Genomic DNA, 22,859 nt, shown 5'->3' on the forward strand with positions numbered 1-22,859 from the left:
AACCACTGCGCCACCAGGGAAGCCCTAGAGTAGGTAAATTTTTAAAAGTCAGAACCAGGGACTTCCCCGGCCGTCCAGTGATTAGGACTCTGCGCTTCCACCGCAGGGGGCACAAGTTCAATCCCTGGTCAGGGAACTAAGATCCTGCGTGCCGCACGGCAGCAAAAAATTAAATAAGTACATAAATAAATGTCAGAACCAATTAAGCCAGTTATAAATGGATGGCATTTAAATATATATATTAGAATAAGTTTCAAGCCATGCAAAGTTCACCAAAACAATTTTTATTTCCAGTGTTTAATTGGGTATGCACACAGGCATGACACAGGTTTGGATCCATTAAGTCCTCATGCAGAATTATATTCTTCTCCATAAAGAAGCCAGTTCCAGCCAGGTCACTATCTACACACCTATGTTACAACATTTATATCAAATCTGGTATCTGAAGAAAAGATACACATATAATATGTTCATTTAAGTTACGTATTTTACAGAAAGATTAAAAATTCAAGTCACACAAAACTCAAAAACTGTATTAAAAGTTTGAATAGAAAACTCAGAGATCCACCTGGAATGACTAGAGAATGGAAGTTCTGTATCTACCTGTGTTAAAACTGGTAAATGTGATGAAATTTGTTACCAATAAAACGCATTTGTTTACTCAGTGTAAGTTATCTAATTTTAACAACATGGCACCCTAAAAACCAAATGTATTTTTATGATGAGGCACTTTTGTTAGTGATGAAACCAAAAGAACACATTGGCTGCATACTAATGCCAGCTATTTTCTTCAGTAATGTTGGGTGTATGCACTATGTGGTGAGTCGCAACAAATAACCTTGCTCATTTGTATACAACTATCCAATATATTTTTAAATATATATATATGTTCTTCTGGCTGTAGTAATGCACTGTAAAGCTATTTCACAGTGCAAAGTGATGAAACCAGCCCAAATGAAGGCTGCATAATAACAATTCTGGTACAAGAAAATATTTACAGAGTTATGGAACGTGTAACAGTAGCTTTTATTCGCTGGAGTGGACGTGCCCCCAGTTTAAAGACAGGGATGGAACTGTGCTTTGTTGCCTGGGGTTTCGGACAGTTGATGAGGTTGGGCCGTCGCTGCAGAACTGGCGTTTTGGCTCGTGTTCTGGAAGCTTTCTCCATTGATTTGGTCAGGTGGCTGTGGTGGTGTGGAAAGAGGGGGCCTGTTAGTTGAAGCCAGGGTGCTGGGAGAACTGTCTGCATCGGACTGAGAAGACAGGGCTGGGTCCGTGGTGGGTATTTCTAATGTGCTCAGGCTCTGGGGCTGGGGGTCCCCCGCGTCCCCTCTGCTCAGGTCAGCCGTACTGGTGCGTAGCCGCTCCCTGGCCAGCCAGTCTGAGATGGACAGGTCCTGGGCTGAGCATTTGGGCTTCAACCGTGTCACAGCTGAAAGTTCGGATTCTCTGTCCCCACTCTGCTCCTGCGCTTTCCAGAAATTCAAAACACTGATTTCAGTAGCATCCCTGTGCCCTCCCAGCGTGTGTCTGCGTTTGATGTTTTTCCTTTTGGCAGGATCGGCGTTGGTTTTTTGATTTCCTACTCCAAACATGTCATCTGCCGGTGCTTTGGGCCTCAGTTTTAACCGATCAGCTATTTTCGTTTTCCAGGTGGGCTCCTGTTTCTCAGATTCGCTTCTGGCTGGTGGTGTCAGTAAACTCCCCGTCGATTTTCCTTTTTTCATCACCTCGAACACTTTCGTGATGGAAGGGGCTTCTTTCTCATTCTTGGCATCTCCTAGAGCCGCGCTGTCTGACTTGAATCTGGCGGATTTTTTCCTGGACAGAGTGTCACACTCAATCAGCTTATGGGAACTGAAGAGCTGTCTCCGGCTCTCTAAACTCGGTGTTAAACTCCCCTCCGTACAGCTGACTTCACTGCCTTCGGAGTCCCGCCGGCTCGTCTTCGTGGCCTCGTGCAGTTTTCCACGGAGGAGCCTCTCGGAGGCCAGCGCGGCGGGGAAGACGGGGAAGTCGCTCTCGCTGTCCGTCTCCACCGGCCGCCCCTCGCTGACCAGCTCGCTCCTCTCGTCGTCGGCGTCGTCGCCCCTGCTCTCGGCCACCGACTGCACTTCGGGGCTCAGCCGGCTGGAGTCGAGGCCGGTCACGGAGGGGGCGGGCGACGTCGCCGAGCAGTCGGCGGTGATGGTGCCGACACTGACCAGAAACTCGCCGACTCTGGGTTCGGGGCTGGTGGATTTCTTGGTGGAAAACCTCGCCAGAGCGCCGGAATCGGGCCCCGTCTCGTCCGGGTGGGAGGCCTTCTGGGCCGCGAGGGCTCTGGGGCCCTCTTTCAGGATGGCCAGGCGACAGCTCGGGGTGGGCGACCTGCTCTGCTTGGCGCCCTGGGGGGCCGGGGGCTCTGCGCTCTCCCCCCGCAGGGCTCGCTGATCAGCTCTGGCCGCGCTGCCGTCCTTCTTCGCGTGATTTTCTTTGCAAGCCACGGTCCTTTGTTTCCTGCCCGGTGTCTCGCTCTCTTTTTTGGACTCTTCTTTAATATCGTTGTGACCCTGCTCTGCATTTTCTTTCTTAAAAAACACATTGTCCAGTTCGTCTTCCGAGCTGCTGGGCTGTGCTTTTTCTTTTGGTTTCTTCCTCTTGCGACTGGCGGCCGCGAAGATGGACGACACAAGCAGGTCCCTGCTATACTGATCTTTTCCGGATCCCCAAGAACCCTGGGGAGCAGAGACACGAGACTTTGAACATAAGAACGCTATTGAGTTCACTTTCTGAAAAGGTCCCCCCCACCCCGCACCAATATTTCTTTTGCTTTTTTTCTTTTTTTGTGTGATTTCCATTGCTTTGGTGATTATTATTTATTTTATTTTTTAACTGAAATATAGTTGATTTACAATGTTGTGCCCATCTGTGCTGTACAGCAAAGTGACTCGGTTATACACATAGAGACATTCTTTTTTTTCACATTCTTTTCCATGATGGCTTAGCACAGGAGATTGAATATAGTTCCCTGTGCTGTACAGCAGGACCTTGTTGTTTATCCATCCTCTATATAACATTGAATCGTTTGCATCCGCTCATCCCAAACTCCCACTCCTTCCCTCCCCCTCCCCCAAGTATTTCTTAACCACTAAAGCTAAATAATAACAGGGTGTAGTTTTTACACCCCCTTTTAACTTGTACCTAAGACAACTTCTTATTTTTAATCTGTCCCATTTCTTGCCTGGTGGTATTTATCTGCCATGTCACAGCTGACATACACCTGTCTTTCAGGGACACCTTCCGTGCTTGGGGCCCTCTCGCACTCCTATTCTTCTTGACTTCCCTCCATCTACAGACCGTCCCTGCTTCTGCTACCCTCAGAGGGTCCTCAGGTTCCTTCCTCTGGAACACGGGTCTCATAAAGAGTCAATATTCTGACTGAGTAGAATATAATATTCTGACATTGGTTAAAATTTTATGACTAACTTCAATCTTCCAATTACAGCTATCACATGATACAGATACTGTATCAGATAAGCTGATTAAGATAAGGGAGCTCCTGGGTTCTCATTAGTTCAGGCAGGCTCGATCTGCAGAGACTGGCCTTAGGTAAATCAAGTTGGCACTGTCTTCACTGATCTCAAGTAACAACCAAATCATGAAGTTCAAAAAACATAAGGTCAATTAAAGATCTGAAATCCTTACCATAGAAACACTGCAGTGCCCTGTACTGAGAAAGTGGCAGTGCGGCCAATTGGCTTTGTCAGCTACGCCTAATAGGTTCTTGATGATGACTGTTTAAGTGTTCATAATGTACCTACAGGCTAAGTAAATTCAGGCCGGGGAGGGCGCGGTGTCAATAAACACTAGCTGGTGTAACACACACCATTTAAGTCAAGCAGGCAGGCAGGAAGTATGCAGAGTAACAGAAACTGAGTGATAGTTTCTCTGTTGTCATAAAAATCTTAGACAAGCTAGAACTACTATACTGAAGACTTGAAAATTACAGTAAAAATTCAGGCTTTTGTACTAGAAAGGATTCACCAAAACGAAATCACAGATTGATGGAACTTTGTTTTTATAAGTTATAAAGGATTTTATAATTATACAGGACCTTTCTAAGGGTTATTCACATTAACACATTCTGTTGAAGACCGTAGGGGATGATGGCTGTGACTGAGCTCTGAATTAGAAGACCTGGTGTTCCTTCCCTAGCTTGCTATGTATGACACTGAGCAAGTGATTCACTTTTAAACACCTCAACTTCATTGTTGATTTAAGTGAGAAGAAATTAGATTATACTATCTTTAAGATTCCCAATGGTTCCCTTTAAAATTCGATGTTTCTGTGATCACTATGTGTTGGAGCAAATGACTATATTATTTTACAACTGAAAAAAATTGTTACAAAGGATTATATCATTTGGACATCCATTATATTATAGGTATAATACAAACACCACCATAATCTACTTAAGATGAAGAGACTGCTATAACCACAGGTTAAGAAATATGCATCCAGTAAGAGGAAAGGAGGGAATTTCAAACAGGTATGAAATCTAAAACCTAAAAATCTAAATCTAAAATCTTATATTCTGGCAAAAAGAGGTGGGAAACTGTTCCAAAGTAAAGAAGTCTAAGGGGACATGACAACATAACGCAAGGGGCGATCCTTGAGTGCATCCTATATACAGGAAAAGAAAAAACAACACACATTATTGGGACAACTGGCGAAATTTGTGTAAAAACTGTACATTAGAAATAATAATGCATTGTACTCATGTGAACTACCAGAATACAATAATTATGCTGTCATTACATAGAAGAATCCCCTTGTTCTTCGGAGATGCACACTGAAGCATTTAGGGGCAAAGTGTTATCATGTCTATAAGTTAACTCTCAAAGGACTCAGAAAAAAAAAATTACATATATATCAAGATTTACCAACTGATAAATCTAGGGCAAAAGGTTTGGGTGCTATTTTACAATTTTTCAAAATGAAAAGTTGGGGTAAAAAGATGGTAAAAATCACAATATAAGTGATAGCAAATGATAGATTATTCAATATTTTATGATATTTTCTGCAAGAAATTCAATTCTAATTTAGTCATATGTGATCCCATTATGTTTAGAAATGATATGTAATGATACGTATGTCTCATTTCCAAATAGAACATCTGAACAAATTTATTGACAATTCTACTTGCTACAGTCTCAGAGGAGCAAAGCTAGCACAAACTGAATTAATGAAGGACTTTCGAACTGAATGTCTTAAAAACTACTGAAAAGTGTACTCTGGTGGTGGTGTCAACAGAACACAAATTATGTAAACAAAAATTGATTATAAAAACAAAATTAGGGACTTCCCCGGTAGTGCGGTGGTTAAGAATCCGCCTGCAATGCAGGGGAACGCGGGTTTGAGCCCTGGTCCAGGAAGATCCCACATGCCGCAGTGCAACTAAGCCCGTGCGCCACAACTACTGAGCCTGCGCTCTAGAGCCCGCGAGCCACAACTACTGAGGCCCGTGTGCCTAGAGGCCGTGCTCTGCAATGAGAAGCCACCACAATGAGAAGCCCGCGCACCGCAACGAAGAGTAGCCCCCGCTCGTAGCAACTAGAGAAAGCCCGCAAGCAGCAACGAAGACCCAGTGCAGCTATAAATAAATAAATAAATTTATTAAAAACAAAACAAAACAAAAAAAACAAAATGAATGATCTTGTTGAAAAGAAGGCAAGAATATATATTTTCATAAAAAATGTATAATAATAATAAAGTCTATATTACTACTGAAATGTTTACAGAATGAAATAAAATGTTTGGGATTTGCTTCCAAATAGTCCCGAGGGACTTCCCTGGTGGTCCAGTAGTTAAGACTCTGAGCTTCTACTGTAGGGGACACGGGTCCCATCCCTGGTAGGGGAACTAAGATCCCACCTGCTGCGAGGCCAAAAAAAAGACCAAGAAAACCAAAAGTCACGAAGAGGAGGAAAGTGGGCGGGCGCAGATGAGACAAACTTGGCCATGTGTTAATTGTTGAGCGTGGATAATAAGGGCTCATTATATTATTCTCTCTGCTTTTGCATATGTTAGAAAATTTTCACATTAAGAATGAGGGGGTAAATGCCTACTTCTTTGAATTATGCTAAACTACACTGAGATAAATCCAACACCCCACCTCACCATCCAGTATTCCTCTATCATATTCTATTTTAAGCATTCATTTTTCCCTTTATAAGACTCTGCTGGTCTGTCATCAGACACAGAGGGTGCATCTGCATACCAAGCCACAAAGCAATTCCCCTCTGAAATATTCCAAACCGTACAAAACAATTTACCTTAGATTTTGTTGAGTCACTAGTAGCTGAATCTGTGAGAAGTTAAAGAAAACATGGTCAGTATTGGTCAGATTCTTTACTGCTTTCAACAAACAATGCAAAACTTATGGAAAAGACAGGCACAGAACAAAATGTGAAAGCAAAACTCAAAAACAAGAGAACACAGTGGATAGTCAGAGCTCACAAAGATGCAGGCTGCACCACAGAAAGCCACCGCCATGAAAGGATGCTGTGAATTGTAGGCAGAATCAGCTCAATGATAGGGATGGCAAAGGAGCCCTGTACTAAACGAAACAGAAACACTAGTGTTTATTAAATGTGCTAAGCGTTCAATCTAGCAATAAAGCAGCTTGAAGACCTTTGGAAGAACTGCACTATGTACCACATCCTGTATCTGAAACTGATACACAATGTAGAACGTTTAGGATTGTTGGCTGCCCTCACTACAAATTGAGATGCTCAGACTCAGTGTATTTATGTTGATTTTTGTCAGACTGTCAATGTTAAATTTTAGAAGCATATACTGTGTGCGTAAGGATGCATTAGGATAACCCTGCTTCTAGGTCACTTTGACGTTACGTTAAATCATGCTGATCTCTGTGCTTTGGACCCCGGTTTCACATCTGTGCAGTCAGGGATCCTTTAGACTAGTTAAATTGCTACCAGTTTTCCAATTATTTATTAACAAATGCTATTATGGAAATGGAAAAATGGAGAGCATCATTTTACTGTCTGGCAAAAAACTCAGATTATACAAGTATAAAGAGGGTAGGAAGGGGCTAGCACTCTTCAGGACAACACCAATTTGGAAATTTTCTCTTTCAACTTCAGGGAAATGGATTTTCAGAATTAATGAGCTGAGCCCCATGCCACGCCCCTTTCAACACATGGCTCAATGCTTTATGACTTTAAGAACTGGTAGACCATACCATGCTATTTCTCCTCACGGTCTGCTTCAGAAATAACAAGAAACAGCAGAAAAACCTTTAAGAAAGTAGTAGTGATCTGTTTACAATAATCGTAAGCGAAAATGTACACCACAGATCAACTCGGTTTGCATTTACAGGAATCGGGGGTTTCTGCAGACAAGGCAGCTACAGTGTGGACAGCAGTCCTCCTTCTTCCTACAGTTCCAGCTGTCCATCAGGGACACCACGGAATCCACTAGCGACATGACCGTGTGATAGACTCCTCCCATCTCGCCTGTGCAACATCAGTATAGATTTGCCTGTGTCAGTAAGTGCTGGAAAGAAAACCCTTTAGGACTAAAACAAGAACTAGAGACAAAGGGAGAACATGGTGTAAAACATGCTAGGTTAGTGAAACAGTTTGGCAGGAGAAAATTTGCATCGAAAGAGCCTATTAGAACTGATACTTCACCGAACATGAGGGTGGCAATAGAAGACAGAAGAAAATGTCAAAGAAATTGACTTTTACGGTGACCTCTGTAGTGACAAGATAATATACTGCATTTATGGGAATGGTGCCCATGAGCATTTTACGTATTTAATTGGCTGCCTTTTCAACAGAACGTCCAGCTCAAGAGTAAGAACTACTCATACAGTCTAGACCATACTTTCTGCCATCACAGCAACCACATACTCAGTAGCGTGTATCTGTTTTACCTTGTGATGACTATTACATGGAAACTGTGAATTAAAAAAAAAAGAACAAAACAGTGGTTTGCATGCTCATTTTCCCTCATATTTCCTTTCTGACAAGCATTACAACTCCATGCACTGCCAATGGCATTACAGTCACTGGAAGATAATTCAGATCAATCAGAAGAGGAAGATTACATTATTTTTATTAGTGGAAAGGGAAAAAAAGAAGAGGAAAAGGAAAAAAAATCATAGTGAATTGTTACTTATGATTGATTTGCTCTTTCATGTTATAAGAATTTAGCTTTTAACCTAGAGATCAACACTGCCCAGGCAAGAGTTACCTGATACATCTCCAGGGGAGACGCCTGTCCTTCCAATGTTGGTGAGTAAATGATCTATGTTTGGCACTGGCTGGGAGTCTACTGTGTTTTCCTCCTGCACTGTTGTCTATGGTTAATAAACAAAGATCTCTTCATCATCTCTTCAAAGATATTTTCTTTAAAATTCAAACAACATTTAGTAAAAGACACATTACTGAGTGGAGGACATATGCTTAATTTTTTACATTATTTGCATATAATTAATTACCAAATAAGTATCATACTTGGATTTTCATTAGATCAGAAACTGAGGCGCTATAGACCTGCTTTCGGGGTGCAAAGCAGACAATAGCATACAAAGCAGGAAGGTGACACAGTTGTAGGATCAGGATCTTGTGTGTCCCAAATGAGAAGAACAGAGTACAAACGCTGACGGACAATACTTACAAGAGGTTCTTCAGCACCTTCTTCTGTGAAAAACCAGTCATGCTAAAATTTAAAATAAAAAAGGTGAAAAAGAGAAATTAAATAACCCCCTACAGAGATCTATATTTTGGAGGATAGCACAGAAAAAAAGGTAATTCTCTTAGGAAAAAAAAAAAAAAAGTATAACCAAATTCTGCCCTACCAACTATCAGCTGCTCATGAAAAAGAATGTTCTCGATGAGCCGAAGCCTGGACTTACGTGCTGGATAAGTGTCTCTACGATCTTGTACTGGTCTGGCATGTGAGTGACCATGTGCGTCATGTTATCTTCAGAGGTCCTCACGAGAGTTGGACCAAACACTATGGCTAGGTTTCTGGGTTCCATCTGCAACAGAGGATGATATTAGAAAATATCACAACTTTTCTTAAGAAAGTAGGCTTAAATTCCCATTGCATGTTTGGCATTTTACTTCCGAAAGACTCTTTTGATGAAAAATAATTCAAAGAATGGTTGACTGATGTGTGTAAAAAAAAATAATGCTTTTTCTTGCTTTAATGACAACATACAATACTTAATTGGCATTTGTTTTTTCCAGGAAGTCTTTGATTGAAAACAATTGATCTGGTTCAAAACTAGTATTACGGGAATTCCCTGGCAGTCCAGTGGTTAGGGCTCCACACTTCCACGGCAGGGGGTACAGGTTCCATCCCTGGTCAGGGAACTAAGATCCCACAAGCCGTGCACCTCAGCCAAAAATAAGTATTAATAAAGCTGGATCAACTGACAAAAATATTAAAATCAAAGGGAATAAAACTTGCAAAAGAATAGGGAAAACCTCTCCCCTCAAAAACTAAACAAATGGAAAGAGATACATAAAAATTTCCAAATTTGCCTGAGTAGTACATTAAGACCGTGAATATGTAAAAACTAATGTCTGAAAATATTCTTTTGATAAAAATTTTACTTCAACCAAGACTTCCAAAGCTTGTTGCTTATCCTTGTACCAATGAACACCTCAGTATTACATGCCTATATGTTTTTATGTTTCCTTCCATGATAGTTTGTACTCCTGTTTAAGTACCTGATTGTCAAAGGTGCGAACCTTTTGTTTTTCTTTGTTATATCTTATAAGTATCTGGTGTAATTTTTTGACCTTAGGATTTGATTAAAATATTAAATAACCAATCCCAAAAACATACTAGAGGGTAAAAAACCATTGTGGAACTCAAAAAAAAAAAAAAAAATCAAACTGGTCTTGGGATCCACACCAAAAATTTAGTTTCCATCCATCACCAGACAGTTGATCCCCCTTACCCTTTCACCCTCCCCTGCACCCCTGCCCCTTCCCCTCTGGTAACCACTACTCTGTTCTCTGTATCTATGTGTTGTTTTTGTTTGGTTTGTTCATTTATTTTGTGTGTGTGGTTTTTTTTTTTATTCCATGTGAGTAAAATCATACAATATTCATCCAAAAGATATTTCTTTAAACCAATCAGGAAAAGCTACACGTGAACAGACTACTAGATAATACGATGGAATAATAAATTTTGTTGTGTTTGATAAAGGTAATATGGTGGTATGAAAACAAAACCAAAACAATTTATCTGCTAAATCTAAATGAAACAAAACAAAAAAAGAAAATGTCTGTTGTTTTTCACTGTATACCATTTGATACATTTTTACTGTTGTTTGTGCAAATATTGCCCATTCAAAATATTAATATACAGTTGAAAAATAAAAGAAGTAAAATTTCTGACTTTTTCATTTTTCTTGCTGGATAAAGATAAAAGAAAATGTCTTGAAAAAACAACAATTCATATTTTGGGGATCTTTTGCTTTTAAGAGTGATCTTTAGCGGGACGTGATCACCAGTATGATGTATTTTAGAGCTTCTGTTTAATTATAACCTATTTTTGACTATTTCGCATGAAGCAGTGAAGTACATCTTTTCAACTAAAGCCACTGAAAGTACATCTCTTCAACAAACAGTTTACACACCTTATTTTTTTCTGAATTTTCTGCCACTGTCTTCAGATGAGCCGAAAGAAACTTGAGTGTTTCATAATGATGTTCGGGCAAATCATGAATCTGAAACATATTATTTTCATGATGGATTTAAATGCTGAACTTTTGTTGTACCTCCAAAAATATAAAATAATACCTACTAGTCTTTTTAATGTTTTCAGACGATCTAGAGGATCCTCCTTACGATTGGCTTCAATGAAGTCGGCATATTTATCTGACAACAGTAAGAACAAAAAAAACCAAATTCATCTTAAATTGTTTAGGTGAGCTGTAATCTAGTTTCCCTTTAAGGTTCAATTTCAAACCACAATTAAAAAGAAAAAAATAGTAGGGAAGACCCCAAATAGCCTTTGAAATGTTGTCCTAAAACTACTATAGGGGCTTCCCTGGTGGCACAGTGGTTAAGAATTCACCTGCCAATGCAGGGGACACGGGTTCGAGCCCTGGTCCTGGAAGATCCCACAGGCCACGGAGCAACCAAGCCCGTGGGCCACAGCTACTGAGCCTGCGCTCTAGAGCCCATGAGCCACAACTACTAAGCCCGTGTGCCACAACTACTGAAGCCCACGTGCCTAGAGCCCGTGCTCTGCAACAAGAGAAGCCACCGCAATGAGAAGCCCGCGCACCGCAACAAAGAGTAGCCTAGAGAAAGCCCGCTCGCCGCACCTAGAGAAAGCCTGCGCAGCAATGAAGACCCAACGCAGCCATAAATAAATTTATAAAAAATAAAATAAAATAAAACTACCATAGTTTTTAATGATTCCTCTAGGCCTTATCAAACAAAGGAAATTCCCTAAAATGTGAGTTCTCTGAGGGTACAGCCTGTATTTACACAGTCTGTCCACTTTCTCTCCCCGCACTGCAACATCTACTACAAGGTCTTATCTAAGTCAAATAGTTGGCTTGGCTGAAAAAATGATTTTCTACTAATTGTACCTTATTATGCCTGAAGGCTTTTCACTGAGAACAATAATAACATATTTTCAACTCAGCTGTAAACATGAATGAACAGGATAATATATATTTTTACTGAACTTTAACAACGTTTTATAAACTGTTTTTCACTGCAGTGTATCAGGAGGAAAAAAAAATCCAAATGACAAAAAATAGGACATGATTGTGCTTTGTATACAAGTAAGAACTAAACAAAACCTCCTGTTTCTTTTGACAAAAACATTTTCTCCTGGTTCCATTTAATATGCTGTGGTTTCCCAACAATGTAATGTTCAACTGTTGCATCAGTGTCTTTGGTGGGGTTAACTCACCATTTGTGAAAAGTGGTTCAGGGAGTTTTCTGAAGAAGGATTTTAGTAAACTGCTTATCACATTCAAATCTCGCCATTTCTAGGTATGCAAAATAAAAATACCATATTTTTGTAGTCAATACCACAAAGGAAAAAAACACAGACCAGTTATTCAAATAGAAATACACAAACTTACATCGTCTTGTATATCAATATCAGCCATTCCCTTGTTGAGTTCCTCTTGCATACTTGAGATGGCTGCATTGTTTCCAGGAACTCTATAAATACCTGTATATTCAAGACCTCTTTCTTCAACTAATTTGCAACATATGTCAACTATTAATGGAATATACTGCAAAACAAGAAATAAACATTTTATTTAACACAGCATGAATGTTTATCTTCAGTTAGTAGATACATACCGTAGCTACAAAGCCCTTTTCATCCAAAAGGAAACAGTATATAAATTGTTGTTATTTGATACAGAGAAAATAAAGAATAGAAACACTGGAGAACTGGGAAGAGACAAAACCAGCAAGAGATAGTTGAGTCAGTGGAAAGAGAATGAATAGGTCAAGACTGAAAGAGGAGGCCCCACAGGGAGATAATAGTCTAAAGAAGAAACAAGAGCTAGTAGGGAGAATGTGGTAACAGTTCAGTTGAATAAAAGAAGGGGGACGGGGAAGAGGGGGGAGAATAACATCCATCCACTCATGACATGAATCCTAACGTGGGCATTGTAAACACACACACACGCGCGCGCGCGCACACACACACGCACACGCACATTTACATTTATCACACTTTCTTAATCAGATTCTTGTTCCCATCCTTCTTTTAAAATGCTGAAAACAGAAACACACACGACTTGAAAATGACTTCTTACCGATAGTTTCAGATACATTCTTAGCCGTTGAATAATTATTCTATTTCAGAGTCAACACATTAGAAAAAAGCATTATAGATAAAATTACTCCATACACCCGTACAGGTCAGACATGCTTAGAGAAACTAAGGTCTGTTAAGAAGAGGAAAATACTCAACAGATGGACAGATACCCCCTGTGACCTGCACGGCTGTGTACTCGGGTCCTGTTATGACGACGGCTGAATTAATGGCTTTAGGAAATCTGGCGGGCTGGTGTCTTACCCGATTAGTATGAGCTGGTGGGCAGTCATCCAGTCTGACCCCGAACGTTCCTGTAGCAGTAGGCTTTTTTTCAAATGTCTTTCTCATAATACTTGGAATGCCTTTTCTCCATGTGCCTTTGTCTTTTGGGGGACTAGTGTCATCTTTTGATCGTTATTCAAAAGAAAATGACATGAAAAGAAAATAGAAACAAGAGTGTTTAAATCATGACTTTAAAGATCCTTTATCAATATTTATATAAATCAGAGTCCTGTACTATAAATAACATATCCTTTATGTATCAAACATATTCTATTCTATTCTATTCTCTTCCTGATATAGCACTCCTTTCAACCCTCCATATAATTTAGTACAAATCAATTCTGCTTCTTCACCCTTTGACAATCTGTACCATGATTTTCTTTAAAACAGTCAAGACAATAGAATTAATGTGACATCTTTACAGTGAGATTTTAGCAAAAGGAAACATAATGGTTTTATTTCAAAACGAAAGCATCTGGATCCTCTGCATTTAACAAATTGGTACTTTTTGACATAGATGTATGTGTTGTATTTTCCTTCACTTGATCTTTATTATAAGAACTGGTGTGTTGGGCTTCCCTGGTGGCGCAGTGGTTGAGAGTCCACCTGCCGATGCAGGGGACACGGGTTCGTGCCCTGGTCCGGCAAGATCCCACATGCCGTGGAGCGGCTGGGCCCGTGAGCCATGGCCGCTGAGCCTGCGCGTCCGGAGCCTGTGCTCCGTGACTGGAGAGGCCGCAACAGTGAGAGGTCCGCGTACCGCAAAAAAAAAAAAAGAACTGGTGTCTTGGACCCCAGCTTAAGGGAAAGGCCCCACCAGCCTGGACCAGGCCCCCAGTGATCTCTGGGTTAGCTCACCCTGAGCTGAGGTCCGCAGAAAAGGCACAAAAAAACATGAAAACACCTTTAAAATCTCAATTTTATTTAAAAAAAAAAAAAAATTTTTTTTTTTTTTTACTTAAGTATAGTTGATTTACTACAAACCCAATTTTAAATCCTAAATTTATCTAGGAATGCGGATATCAGTACCTTTACTGAGAAGCTTCCTTTCTGACTCCTCCTTGGGGGAGTGTGGACTCTGAGTCCGGGGCTCCGCTTTAGCACCAAGCAGGGTCTGCCGGATGCTGAGACTCTGGCGAGGGGTCTTTGGCAACTGCTCTGCTTTGCTGCTGAAAGAAAGGAACGTTTCTGACCAAGTACGGATTTTACGTCCCAGTTAACCTGCAGGCATGGTGGGATTCTCACCTCATCAGACTGTTGTATTCTTTTATTCTTCGACTAATCAGATCCCTGTTAGTAACTCCAGTGTCCTACAGAATAAATAGAAGGTAAAATTAGAAAGTCAATTCTAAACTCCCTAAATAAGGATCCTACTCTTTCTGGGGGGCAGGGGGGAGCTCTACACTGTACTACTTTGCTTATTCAATACAGACTCCATGGAGTTGTTTTAAAAGCTCTATTCAAATCATGACCTAACTTCACTAAGTGACAAACGTTCAAGGGCCTCTGCCACCGCCAAGAGTTTTCTGTTTACTCTCTGTACCCCAGCAACACCTGGAGTAGTACCAGCAAGTAGCCAGTGTTCAAACTTACTGAACTGATCTGGCGTTTTTAATAAATGACTGGGAAGCAGTGAGCCAGTTTTTTCTCTCACTAATACCAGAAAGAATGATCAGCGTTTCAAAATAATACAGTTGGATAAAAGATGGAATACTGCCAAAATGTGTTAATGATTAATTGATAGGAACAGTGAGACTGAGGGTCAATTAGTATCAGAAGTGACAGTTATATTATCAGAAGAAAAAAGCTCAAACCTGGTTTTATTAACCTCAACAGGTTAACCTCAATAATATGCTACATGGAAAACTCAGAGTTGACCACAAGGAGATGATTTTTTTTTTCCCCTATTGGTTCCAATTATAAATTGACATGTGTTCGCAAGTATTTTTTTTACTTGTCTCGTTTTGGTCATAGTGAACGTTACAATTTACAAAGAATACAGACTTTATAAATTCTCGAATTCAAATAGATTCTTCTCATTTACCAACTGAAAGAGGATATGGTTAAGATCTAGAATAAGACTGCTTGACAATTCTGAGCTATGTGACCCTGGGGAAATTACTTAACTTCTCTTTGCCACAAAGTTCCCTTGTTTGAAACATGGTGATGATAATAAGAAGACACATTCATATGGCTGCTGAAATTAACTGACATAAAATGCTTAAAAGAGTGACTGCCAAAAAAAAAAAAAAAAAGAGTGACTGCCATATGGTATATGCTCGGTGAATTATTACTTTCTTAGCTCTAAAACTTGGTGAAAACACCCATGTCTCAGAATCAGATGGTAGTGATGATGCTATAATGGCTGACACGAAGTACATGTTCATGACCTACCAGGCACTGGGGTGCGTTCTTCATAAGCATCACTTCATTCAATTTCTAAAAAAGCCCTATGTCTCAAAGATGAAGTCATCTACTGCCCAGCAGGACACCTGGCATAGAGCAGGGGCTGATCAAACAGGAACTCCTTTGAACTGCTACTTAAAGCTGAAATCTACACCCAAGTTGTGATTCTCCCTGTTTACTTTGCCAAAACTCAGGTCTGATGTCTCTTTATAGCGGTGGTTGTAGAAAAAGGGCTGTATTGATATGGATCTGGTATTCGTTGTTCACAACAAACAAGGTAGAGTGTAAACTGTCAGACGAGAAAAAGTACAGGCGTTTTCCTATGTTCTAAGTTTTCATGACTTGAATTGGATATAATGGAAATGACAGAATTCGAGAACATAATTTGCATAACTTCATGGTTAATGTAGGTGTCCCTGCATACTGTATGGGAAAGTAGGGGGAAAGAACCTTGTGGGTTTTTTTTTTTGTCAAAACAACGGGCACGCAAATGAGAATAACGTCTAAGAAAAACTGCTGATGATATGAAAAAGGCACCCTTGAGCAAAATCTAGACTTAATCATTGCTGAATCTGCTCTGTAAAGTTTACAGTTATGTACACTTAAAAAAAAAATCTTGGGCTTCCCTGGTGGCGTGGTGGTTGAGAGTCCACCTGCCGATGCTGGGGACACGGGTTCATGCCCTGGTCCGGGAAGATACCACATGCTGCGGAGCGGCTGGGCCCGTGAGCCATGGCCGCTGAGCCTGCGCGTCCGGAGCCTGTGCTCTGCAACGGGAGAGGCCACGACAGTGAGAGGCCCGTGTACCGCAAAAAAAAAAAAAACTTCACTTAAAAAAAAAATCTTCACTACTGAAAGTTCTGCTGTAAAAAATAACTTGATGGTTGTGAGTCAGAAACTCTCTTTATTAAAAAGAAAAAGTGGCTTATAACATGATTTCTGATACTACAAGTGTTCTTAGAAACCAATTACTGTATTACAGTAGGCTATATTATATTCTTGCCTGCATAATTTCATTAACAAGAATCATGCTATCAGGGTCTCTGCATTTACACAGCAATTTGTTTGGAGATGCATTTTCGCTGTAACTTAAGCCCACAACAACCCTGGTTTTGACACAAAGAAACAGATCTGGAATTATTCAGTCACAAAGGTAATGACCAGGACTAGGAACCTAGGTCTCTGCTCAGTGCTTCACTGCTTCCGAGAAGGTATGCAGAATGTATGAATAATCTGCTTTTCTAGGTCAGTAATGGTGATTTTCCCAATAAGTGAAAATAATATAATATAGGTACACTTGAGTTTTCCTTTTTTTTTGGCAGCACCGTGTGGATGGTGGAATCTTAGTTCCTCAGACAGGGATTGAACCTGTGCCCTTGGCAGTGGAAGCACAGAGTCCTAACCACTGAACTGCCAGGGAAGTCCCTGAATTTTCCTTCTGATCAACTATTTTTTTCTTTAATTAATTTATTTCATTTATTTATTTTTGGCTGAGTTGCGTCTTCATTGCTGCGTGCGGGCTTTCTCTAGTTGCTGCGAACGGGGGCTACTCTTCGTTGTGGTGCAGAGGCTTCTCACTACGGTGGCTTCTCTTGCTGTGGAGCACAGGCTCTAGGCACACGGGCTCAGTAGTTGTGGCTCGCGGGCTCTAGAGCGCAGGCTCAGTAGCTGTGGTGCACGGGCCTGAGTTGCTCCGCGGCATGTGGGATCTTCCCGGACCAGGGCTCGAACCCGTGTCCCCTGCATTGGCAGGCGGATTCTTAACCACTGAGCCACCAGGGAAGCCCTGATCAACTATTTTTAAGTGAAGATAGCACGTTATGATTTTTTTAAAATGTCTCCTTTAAAAAGTCTCCTTTAAAAAGAAAATGTTGCGACAGCGTCGGTTTCATCAATGTCGTTTTGGACACTAACCTCCTCATTTAAGTTGCTGCTCTCCTGGATGCTCTTGATCCAGGCTAGCATGTCGTCCCTGTCTTCAGCCTGAAACAGGCACTCGCAGTCGGACGTGGTGAGTCGAAAGACATTTTTCCTCTTGGTCTCGCTGTAAGAGATGTCTATTAAGCAAGCGTTAACACTGATGGGCTGCTCCTCTTCAGACGGAGTCGTCTGTTCTCGTTTATCTTTGTACAGGTACAGCGAATGGCCCCGAAGTACAACATACATCTGCTTCCATGGTCGAATACTTCCACCAACTCGCTGGAGAACATGAGACAGATCAGGCATACTCAACACTTGGCTAAATCTTAGTGACAGGACAGATGCATCTAGCAACACTGTTAACACGCTTAAATGTATACCCAATGTGGCAGGTGCCTGCTTTACGTCAATATGTATTTGTTAGGGCAGGAAAGACAAAAAGTGTGGAACGTAAACCAAGTTGGGTAATGTATTCCTATCACAATCAAGGGCAATGAAATCTCAACTTTAATTGGGTTGAGAAAATAAAATGAACAAAGTTAATTAGGATAAAGCGAGTGTAGCAAAATATATAAAAAATGCTAAGGGAATAGAAAATAAGGAAAAAGGTCAGTCAGAAAACTCCTCTGAGTGAAAGCAAGGCTTAAGACAAGTCTTAGATCATGCAAATGACAAACACTGAAAAAACTAATCCCAAAAGGATATGCAGATGTAATGAATTTAGTTAACAAAACTGATCAACTTTACACGGTCAAGCAACAACATGCAAGATGGGTTTTCTAAAAAAAATTTGATACTCTTTTGACAGTATTAAAGTTTTCTTATAAGTTAAGCTACAGAAATATTGTACAAAATTTTCTAGTGAAGTTTTTCTTATATCGTTATCTACTTAATGAAGCATATATTGATACTGATATTCATTTAAATACCTCTATATTTATAAAATAAGGGGAAACAATAAAATTATTATAAAGGCAACTTGAAACTCTGCAAGCCAGAAGGAAGTGGCAGGACATGTTTAAAGTGATGAAAGGGAAAAACCTACAACCAAGATTACTCTACTCAGCAAGGATCTCATTCAGATTTGACGGAAAAATTAAAACCTTTACAGACAAGCAGAAGTTAAGAGAATTCAGCACCACCAAACCATCTCTACAACAAATGCTAAAGGAACTTCTCTAGGCAGGAAACACAAGAGAAGGCAAAGACTTACAATAACAAACCCAAAACAATTAAGAAAATGGTAATAGGAACATACATATCGATAACTACCTTAAATGTAAATGGATTAAATGCTCCAACTAAAAGACATAGACTGGCTGAATGAATACAAAAACAATATCCGTATATATGTTGTGTACAAGAGACCCACTTCAGACCTAGGTACACATACAGACTGAAAGTGAGGGGGTGGAAAAAGATATTCCATGCAAATGGAAATCAAAAGAAAGCTGGAGTAGCAACTCTTATATCAGACAAAATACACTTTAAAATAAAGACTATTACAAGAAACAAAGAAGGATACTACATGCTGATCAGGGGATCTATCCAAGAATACTATATAACAATTATAAATATTTATGCACGCAACATAGGAGCACCTCAATACGTAAGGCAAATGCTAAAAGCCATAAAAGGGGAAACTGACAGTAACACAATCATAGTAGGGGACTTTAACACCCCACTTTCACCAATGGACAGATCATCCAAAATGAAAAAAATTAAGGAAACAAAAGCTTTAAATGATACATTAAACAAGATGGATTTAACTGGTATTTACAGGACATTCCATCCAAAAACAGCAGATTATACTTTTTTCTCCAGTGCTCATGGAACATTCTTGGGTCACAAATCAAGCCTTGGTAAATTTAAGAAAATTGAAATCGTACCAAGAATCTGTTCCAACCACAACGCTATGAGACTAGATATCAATTACAGGAAAAAATCTGTAAAAAATACAAACACACCGAGGCTAAAAAATACACTACTAAATAACCAAGAGATCACTGAAGAAATCAAAGAGGAAATCAAAAAATACCTAAAAACAAATGAAAATGAAAACACGACGACCCAAAACCTATGGGACGCAGCAAAAGCAGTCCTAAGAGTGAAGTTTATAGCAATACAATCTTACCTCAAGAAACAAGAAACATCTCAAATAAACAACCTAAACTTACACCTAAAGGAATTAGAGAAAGAAGAACAAAAAAACTGCATAGTTAGCAGAAGAAAAGAAATCATAAAGATCAGATCAGAAATAAATGAAAAAGAAACGAAGGAAATGATAGCAAATATCAATAAAACTAAAAGCTGGTTCTTTGAGAAGATAAACAAAACTGATAAACCATTAGCCAGACTCATCAAGAAAAACAGGGAGAAGACTCAAATCAACAGAATTAGAAATGATAAAGCAGAATTAACAACTGACACTGCAGAAATACAAAGGATCATGAGAGATTACTACAAACAACTATATGCCAATAAAATGGACAACCTGGAAGAAACGGACAACTTCTTAAAAAAGCACAACCATCCGAGACTGAACCAGGAAAAAGTAGAAAATATGAACAGACGAATCACAAGCACTGAAATTGAACTGTGATTAAAAATCTTCCAACAAACAAAAGCCCAGGACCAGATGGCTTCACAGGCAAATTCTATTAAAGATTTAGAGAAGAGCTAACACCTATCCTTCTCAGACTATTCCAAAATATAGCAGAGGGAGGAACACTGCCAAACTCATTCTATGAGGCCACCATCACCCTGATACCAAAACCAAAGATGTCACAAAAAAAGAAAACTACAGGCCAATATCACCGATGAACATAGATGCAAAAATCCTCAGCAAAATACTAGCAAACAGAATCCAACAGCACATTAAAAGGATCATACACCATGATCAAACGGAGTTTATCCCAGGGATGCAAGGATTCTTCAATATATGCAAATCAATCAATGTGATAAACAATATTAACAGATTGAAGGAGAAAAACCATATGATCATCTCAATAGATGCAGAAAAAACTTCTGACAAAATTCAACATCCATTTATGATAAAAAAAAAAACCCTCCAGAAAGCAGGCATAGAGGGAACTTACCTCAACATAATAAAGGCTATATATGGCAAATCCACAGCCAACATCGTTCTCGATGTTGAAACACCAAAACCATCTCCACTAAGATCAAGAACAAGACAAGGTTGCCCACTCTCACCACTATTATTCAACACAGTTTTGGAAGTTTTAGCCACAGCAATAAGAGAAGAAAAAGAAATAAAAGGAATCCAAATCGGAAAAGAAGAAGTAAAGCTGTCACTGTTTGCAGATGACATGATACTACATGATCATGATACTACATGATACAGAAATCTCTTGCATTCCTATACACCAATGATGAAAAATCTGAAAGAGATATCAAGGAAACACTCCCATTTACCATTGAAAAAAAATAATAAAATACCTAGGAATAAACCTACCTAAGGAGACAAAAGACCTGTATGTAGAAAACTGTAAGACACTGATGAAAGAAATTAAAGATGATACAAACAGATGGAGAGATATACCATATTCTTGGATTGGAAGAATCAACATTGTGAAAATGACTACAGTACCCAAAGCAATCTACAGATTCAGTGCAATCCCTATCAAACTACCAATGGCATTTTCCCCAGAACTAGAACAAAAAATTCCACAATTTGTATGGAAACACGAAAGACACCGAATAGCCAAAGCAATTTTGTGACGGAAAAACGGAGCTGGAGGAATCAGGCTCCCTGACTTCAGACTATACTACAAAGCTACAGTAATCAAGACAGTATGGTACTGGCACAAAAACAGAAATATAGATCAATGGAACAGGATAGAAAGCCCAGAGATAAACCCACGCCCATATGGTCACCTTATCTTTGATAAAGGATACAAGAATATACAATGGGGAAAAGACACCCTCTTTAAGAAGTGGTGCTGGGAAAAGTGGACAGCTACATGAAAAGAATGAAATTAAAACACTCCCTAACACCATACACAAAAATAAACTCAAACTGTATTAAAGACCTAAATGTAAGGCCAGACACTATAAAATTCTTAGAGGAAAACATAGGTAGAACACTCCATGACATAAATCACAGCAAGATCCTTTTTGATCCACCTCCTAGAGAAATGGAAATAAAAACAAAAATAAACAAATGGGACCTAATGAAACTTAAGCGCTTTTGCACAGCAAAGGGAACCATAAACAAGATGAAAAGAGAATCCTCAGAATGGGAGAAAATATTTACAAACGAAGCCACTGACAACAGATTCATCTCCAAAATATACAAGCAGCTCAATATCAAAAAACACAAACAACCCAGTCCAAAAATGGGCAGAAGACCTAAATAGACATTTCTCCAGAGAAGATATACAGATTGTCAACAAACACATGAAAGGATGCTCAACATCACTAATCATTAGAGAAATGCAAATCAAAACTACAATGAGGTTTCACCTCACACCAGTCAGAATGGTCATCAAAAAATCTACAAACAATAAACGCTGGAGAGTGTGTGGAGAAAAGGGAACCCTCTTGCACTGTTGGTGGGAATGTAAATTGATACAGCCACTGTGGAGAACAGTATAGAGGTTCCTTAAAAAACTACAAATAGAACTACCATATGACACAGCAATCCCACTACTGGGCATATACCCTGAGGAGACCATAATTCAAAAAGAGTCATGTACCACAATGTTCACTGCAGCTCTATTTACAATAGCCAGGACATGGAAGCAACCTAAGTGTCCACTGACAGATGAATGGATGAAGAAGATGTGGCACATATATACAGTGGAATATTATTCAGCCATAAAAAGAAATGAAACTGAGTTATTTGTAGTGAGGTGGATGTACCTAGAGACTGTCATACAGAGTGAAGCAAGTCTTGAAGAGAAAAACAAATACCGTATGCTAACACATATATCTGGAATCTTAAAAAAAAAAAAAAGTGGTTCTGATGAATGGACTTGAGGACATGAGGAGGGGGAAGGGTAAGCTGGGACAAAGTGCGAGAGTGGCATGGACATATATACACTACCAGATGTAAAATAGATAGTTAGCGGGAAGCAGGTACATAGCACAGGGACATCAGCTCGGTGCTTCGTGACCACCTAGAGGGGGGGATAGGGAGCGTGGGAGGGAGATGCAAGAGGGAGGAGATATGGGGATATATGTACATGTACAGCTGATTTACTTTGTTATACAGCAGAAACTAACACACCACTGTAAAGGAATTATACTCCAATAAAGATGTTAAAAAAAAAAAACTCAAAAAAAATAAATAAATAAAGGCAACTTGAGTAAACTGGGAGATACTGAATAAAAATTTTTAAATTATTAATATGGAGAACTGCTGGTCCCTAAAGTACTATTCTGTAATAATCCATGGGTAATAA

The 22,859-nt window shown here is 39.7% G+C and overlaps 1 protein-coding gene across 5 annotated transcripts in view; it reads right to left on the reverse strand.

The window, feature by feature from the left end:
• Positions 1 to 268: 268 nt before the first annotated feature.
• ARHGAP21 (Rho GTPase activating protein 21) overlaps positions 269 to 22,859 on the reverse strand; it is a 127,871-nt gene continuing 105,280 nt past the window's right edge. For 2 of the 5 annotated variants that reach the window (XM_060161697.1, XM_060161679.1), the window contains 13 exons: positions 17,428 to 17,712; positions 14,353 to 14,417; positions 14,137 to 14,273; positions 13,087 to 13,229; positions 12,134 to 12,289; positions 11,959 to 12,037; positions 10,834 to 10,907; positions 10,667 to 10,756; positions 8,927 to 9,052; positions 8,689 to 8,730; positions 8,263 to 8,368; positions 6,318 to 6,349; positions 269 to 2,717 (listed from right to left, as the gene is read on the reverse strand). In XM_060161697.1, coding sequence (XP_060017680.1) covers positions 1,056 to 2,717; positions 6,318 to 6,349; positions 8,263 to 8,368; positions 8,689 to 8,730; positions 8,927 to 9,052; positions 10,667 to 10,756; positions 10,834 to 10,907; positions 11,959 to 12,037; positions 12,134 to 12,289; positions 13,087 to 13,229; positions 14,137 to 14,273; positions 14,353 to 14,417; positions 17,428 to 17,712 — 2,997 coding nt within the window. In that variant the 3' untranslated portion in view covers positions 269 to 1,055. Of the gene's footprint in view, positions 2,718 to 6,317; positions 6,350 to 8,262; positions 8,369 to 8,688; positions 8,731 to 8,926; positions 9,053 to 10,666; positions 10,757 to 10,833; positions 10,908 to 11,958; positions 12,038 to 12,133; positions 12,290 to 13,086; positions 13,230 to 14,136; positions 14,277 to 14,352; positions 14,418 to 17,427; positions 17,713 to 22,859 lie in introns of all 5 variants that reach the window. The other 3 variants (XM_060161688.1, XM_060161669.1, XM_060161704.1) reach the window with 2 other exon arrangements.

Source organism: Lagenorhynchus albirostris, chromosome 1 (genome assembly GCF_949774975.1).
Source record: "Lagenorhynchus albirostris chromosome 1, mLagAlb1.1, whole genome shotgun sequence".
Lineage (NCBI taxonomy): Eukaryota > Metazoa > Chordata > Mammalia > Artiodactyla > Delphinidae > Lagenorhynchus > Lagenorhynchus albirostris.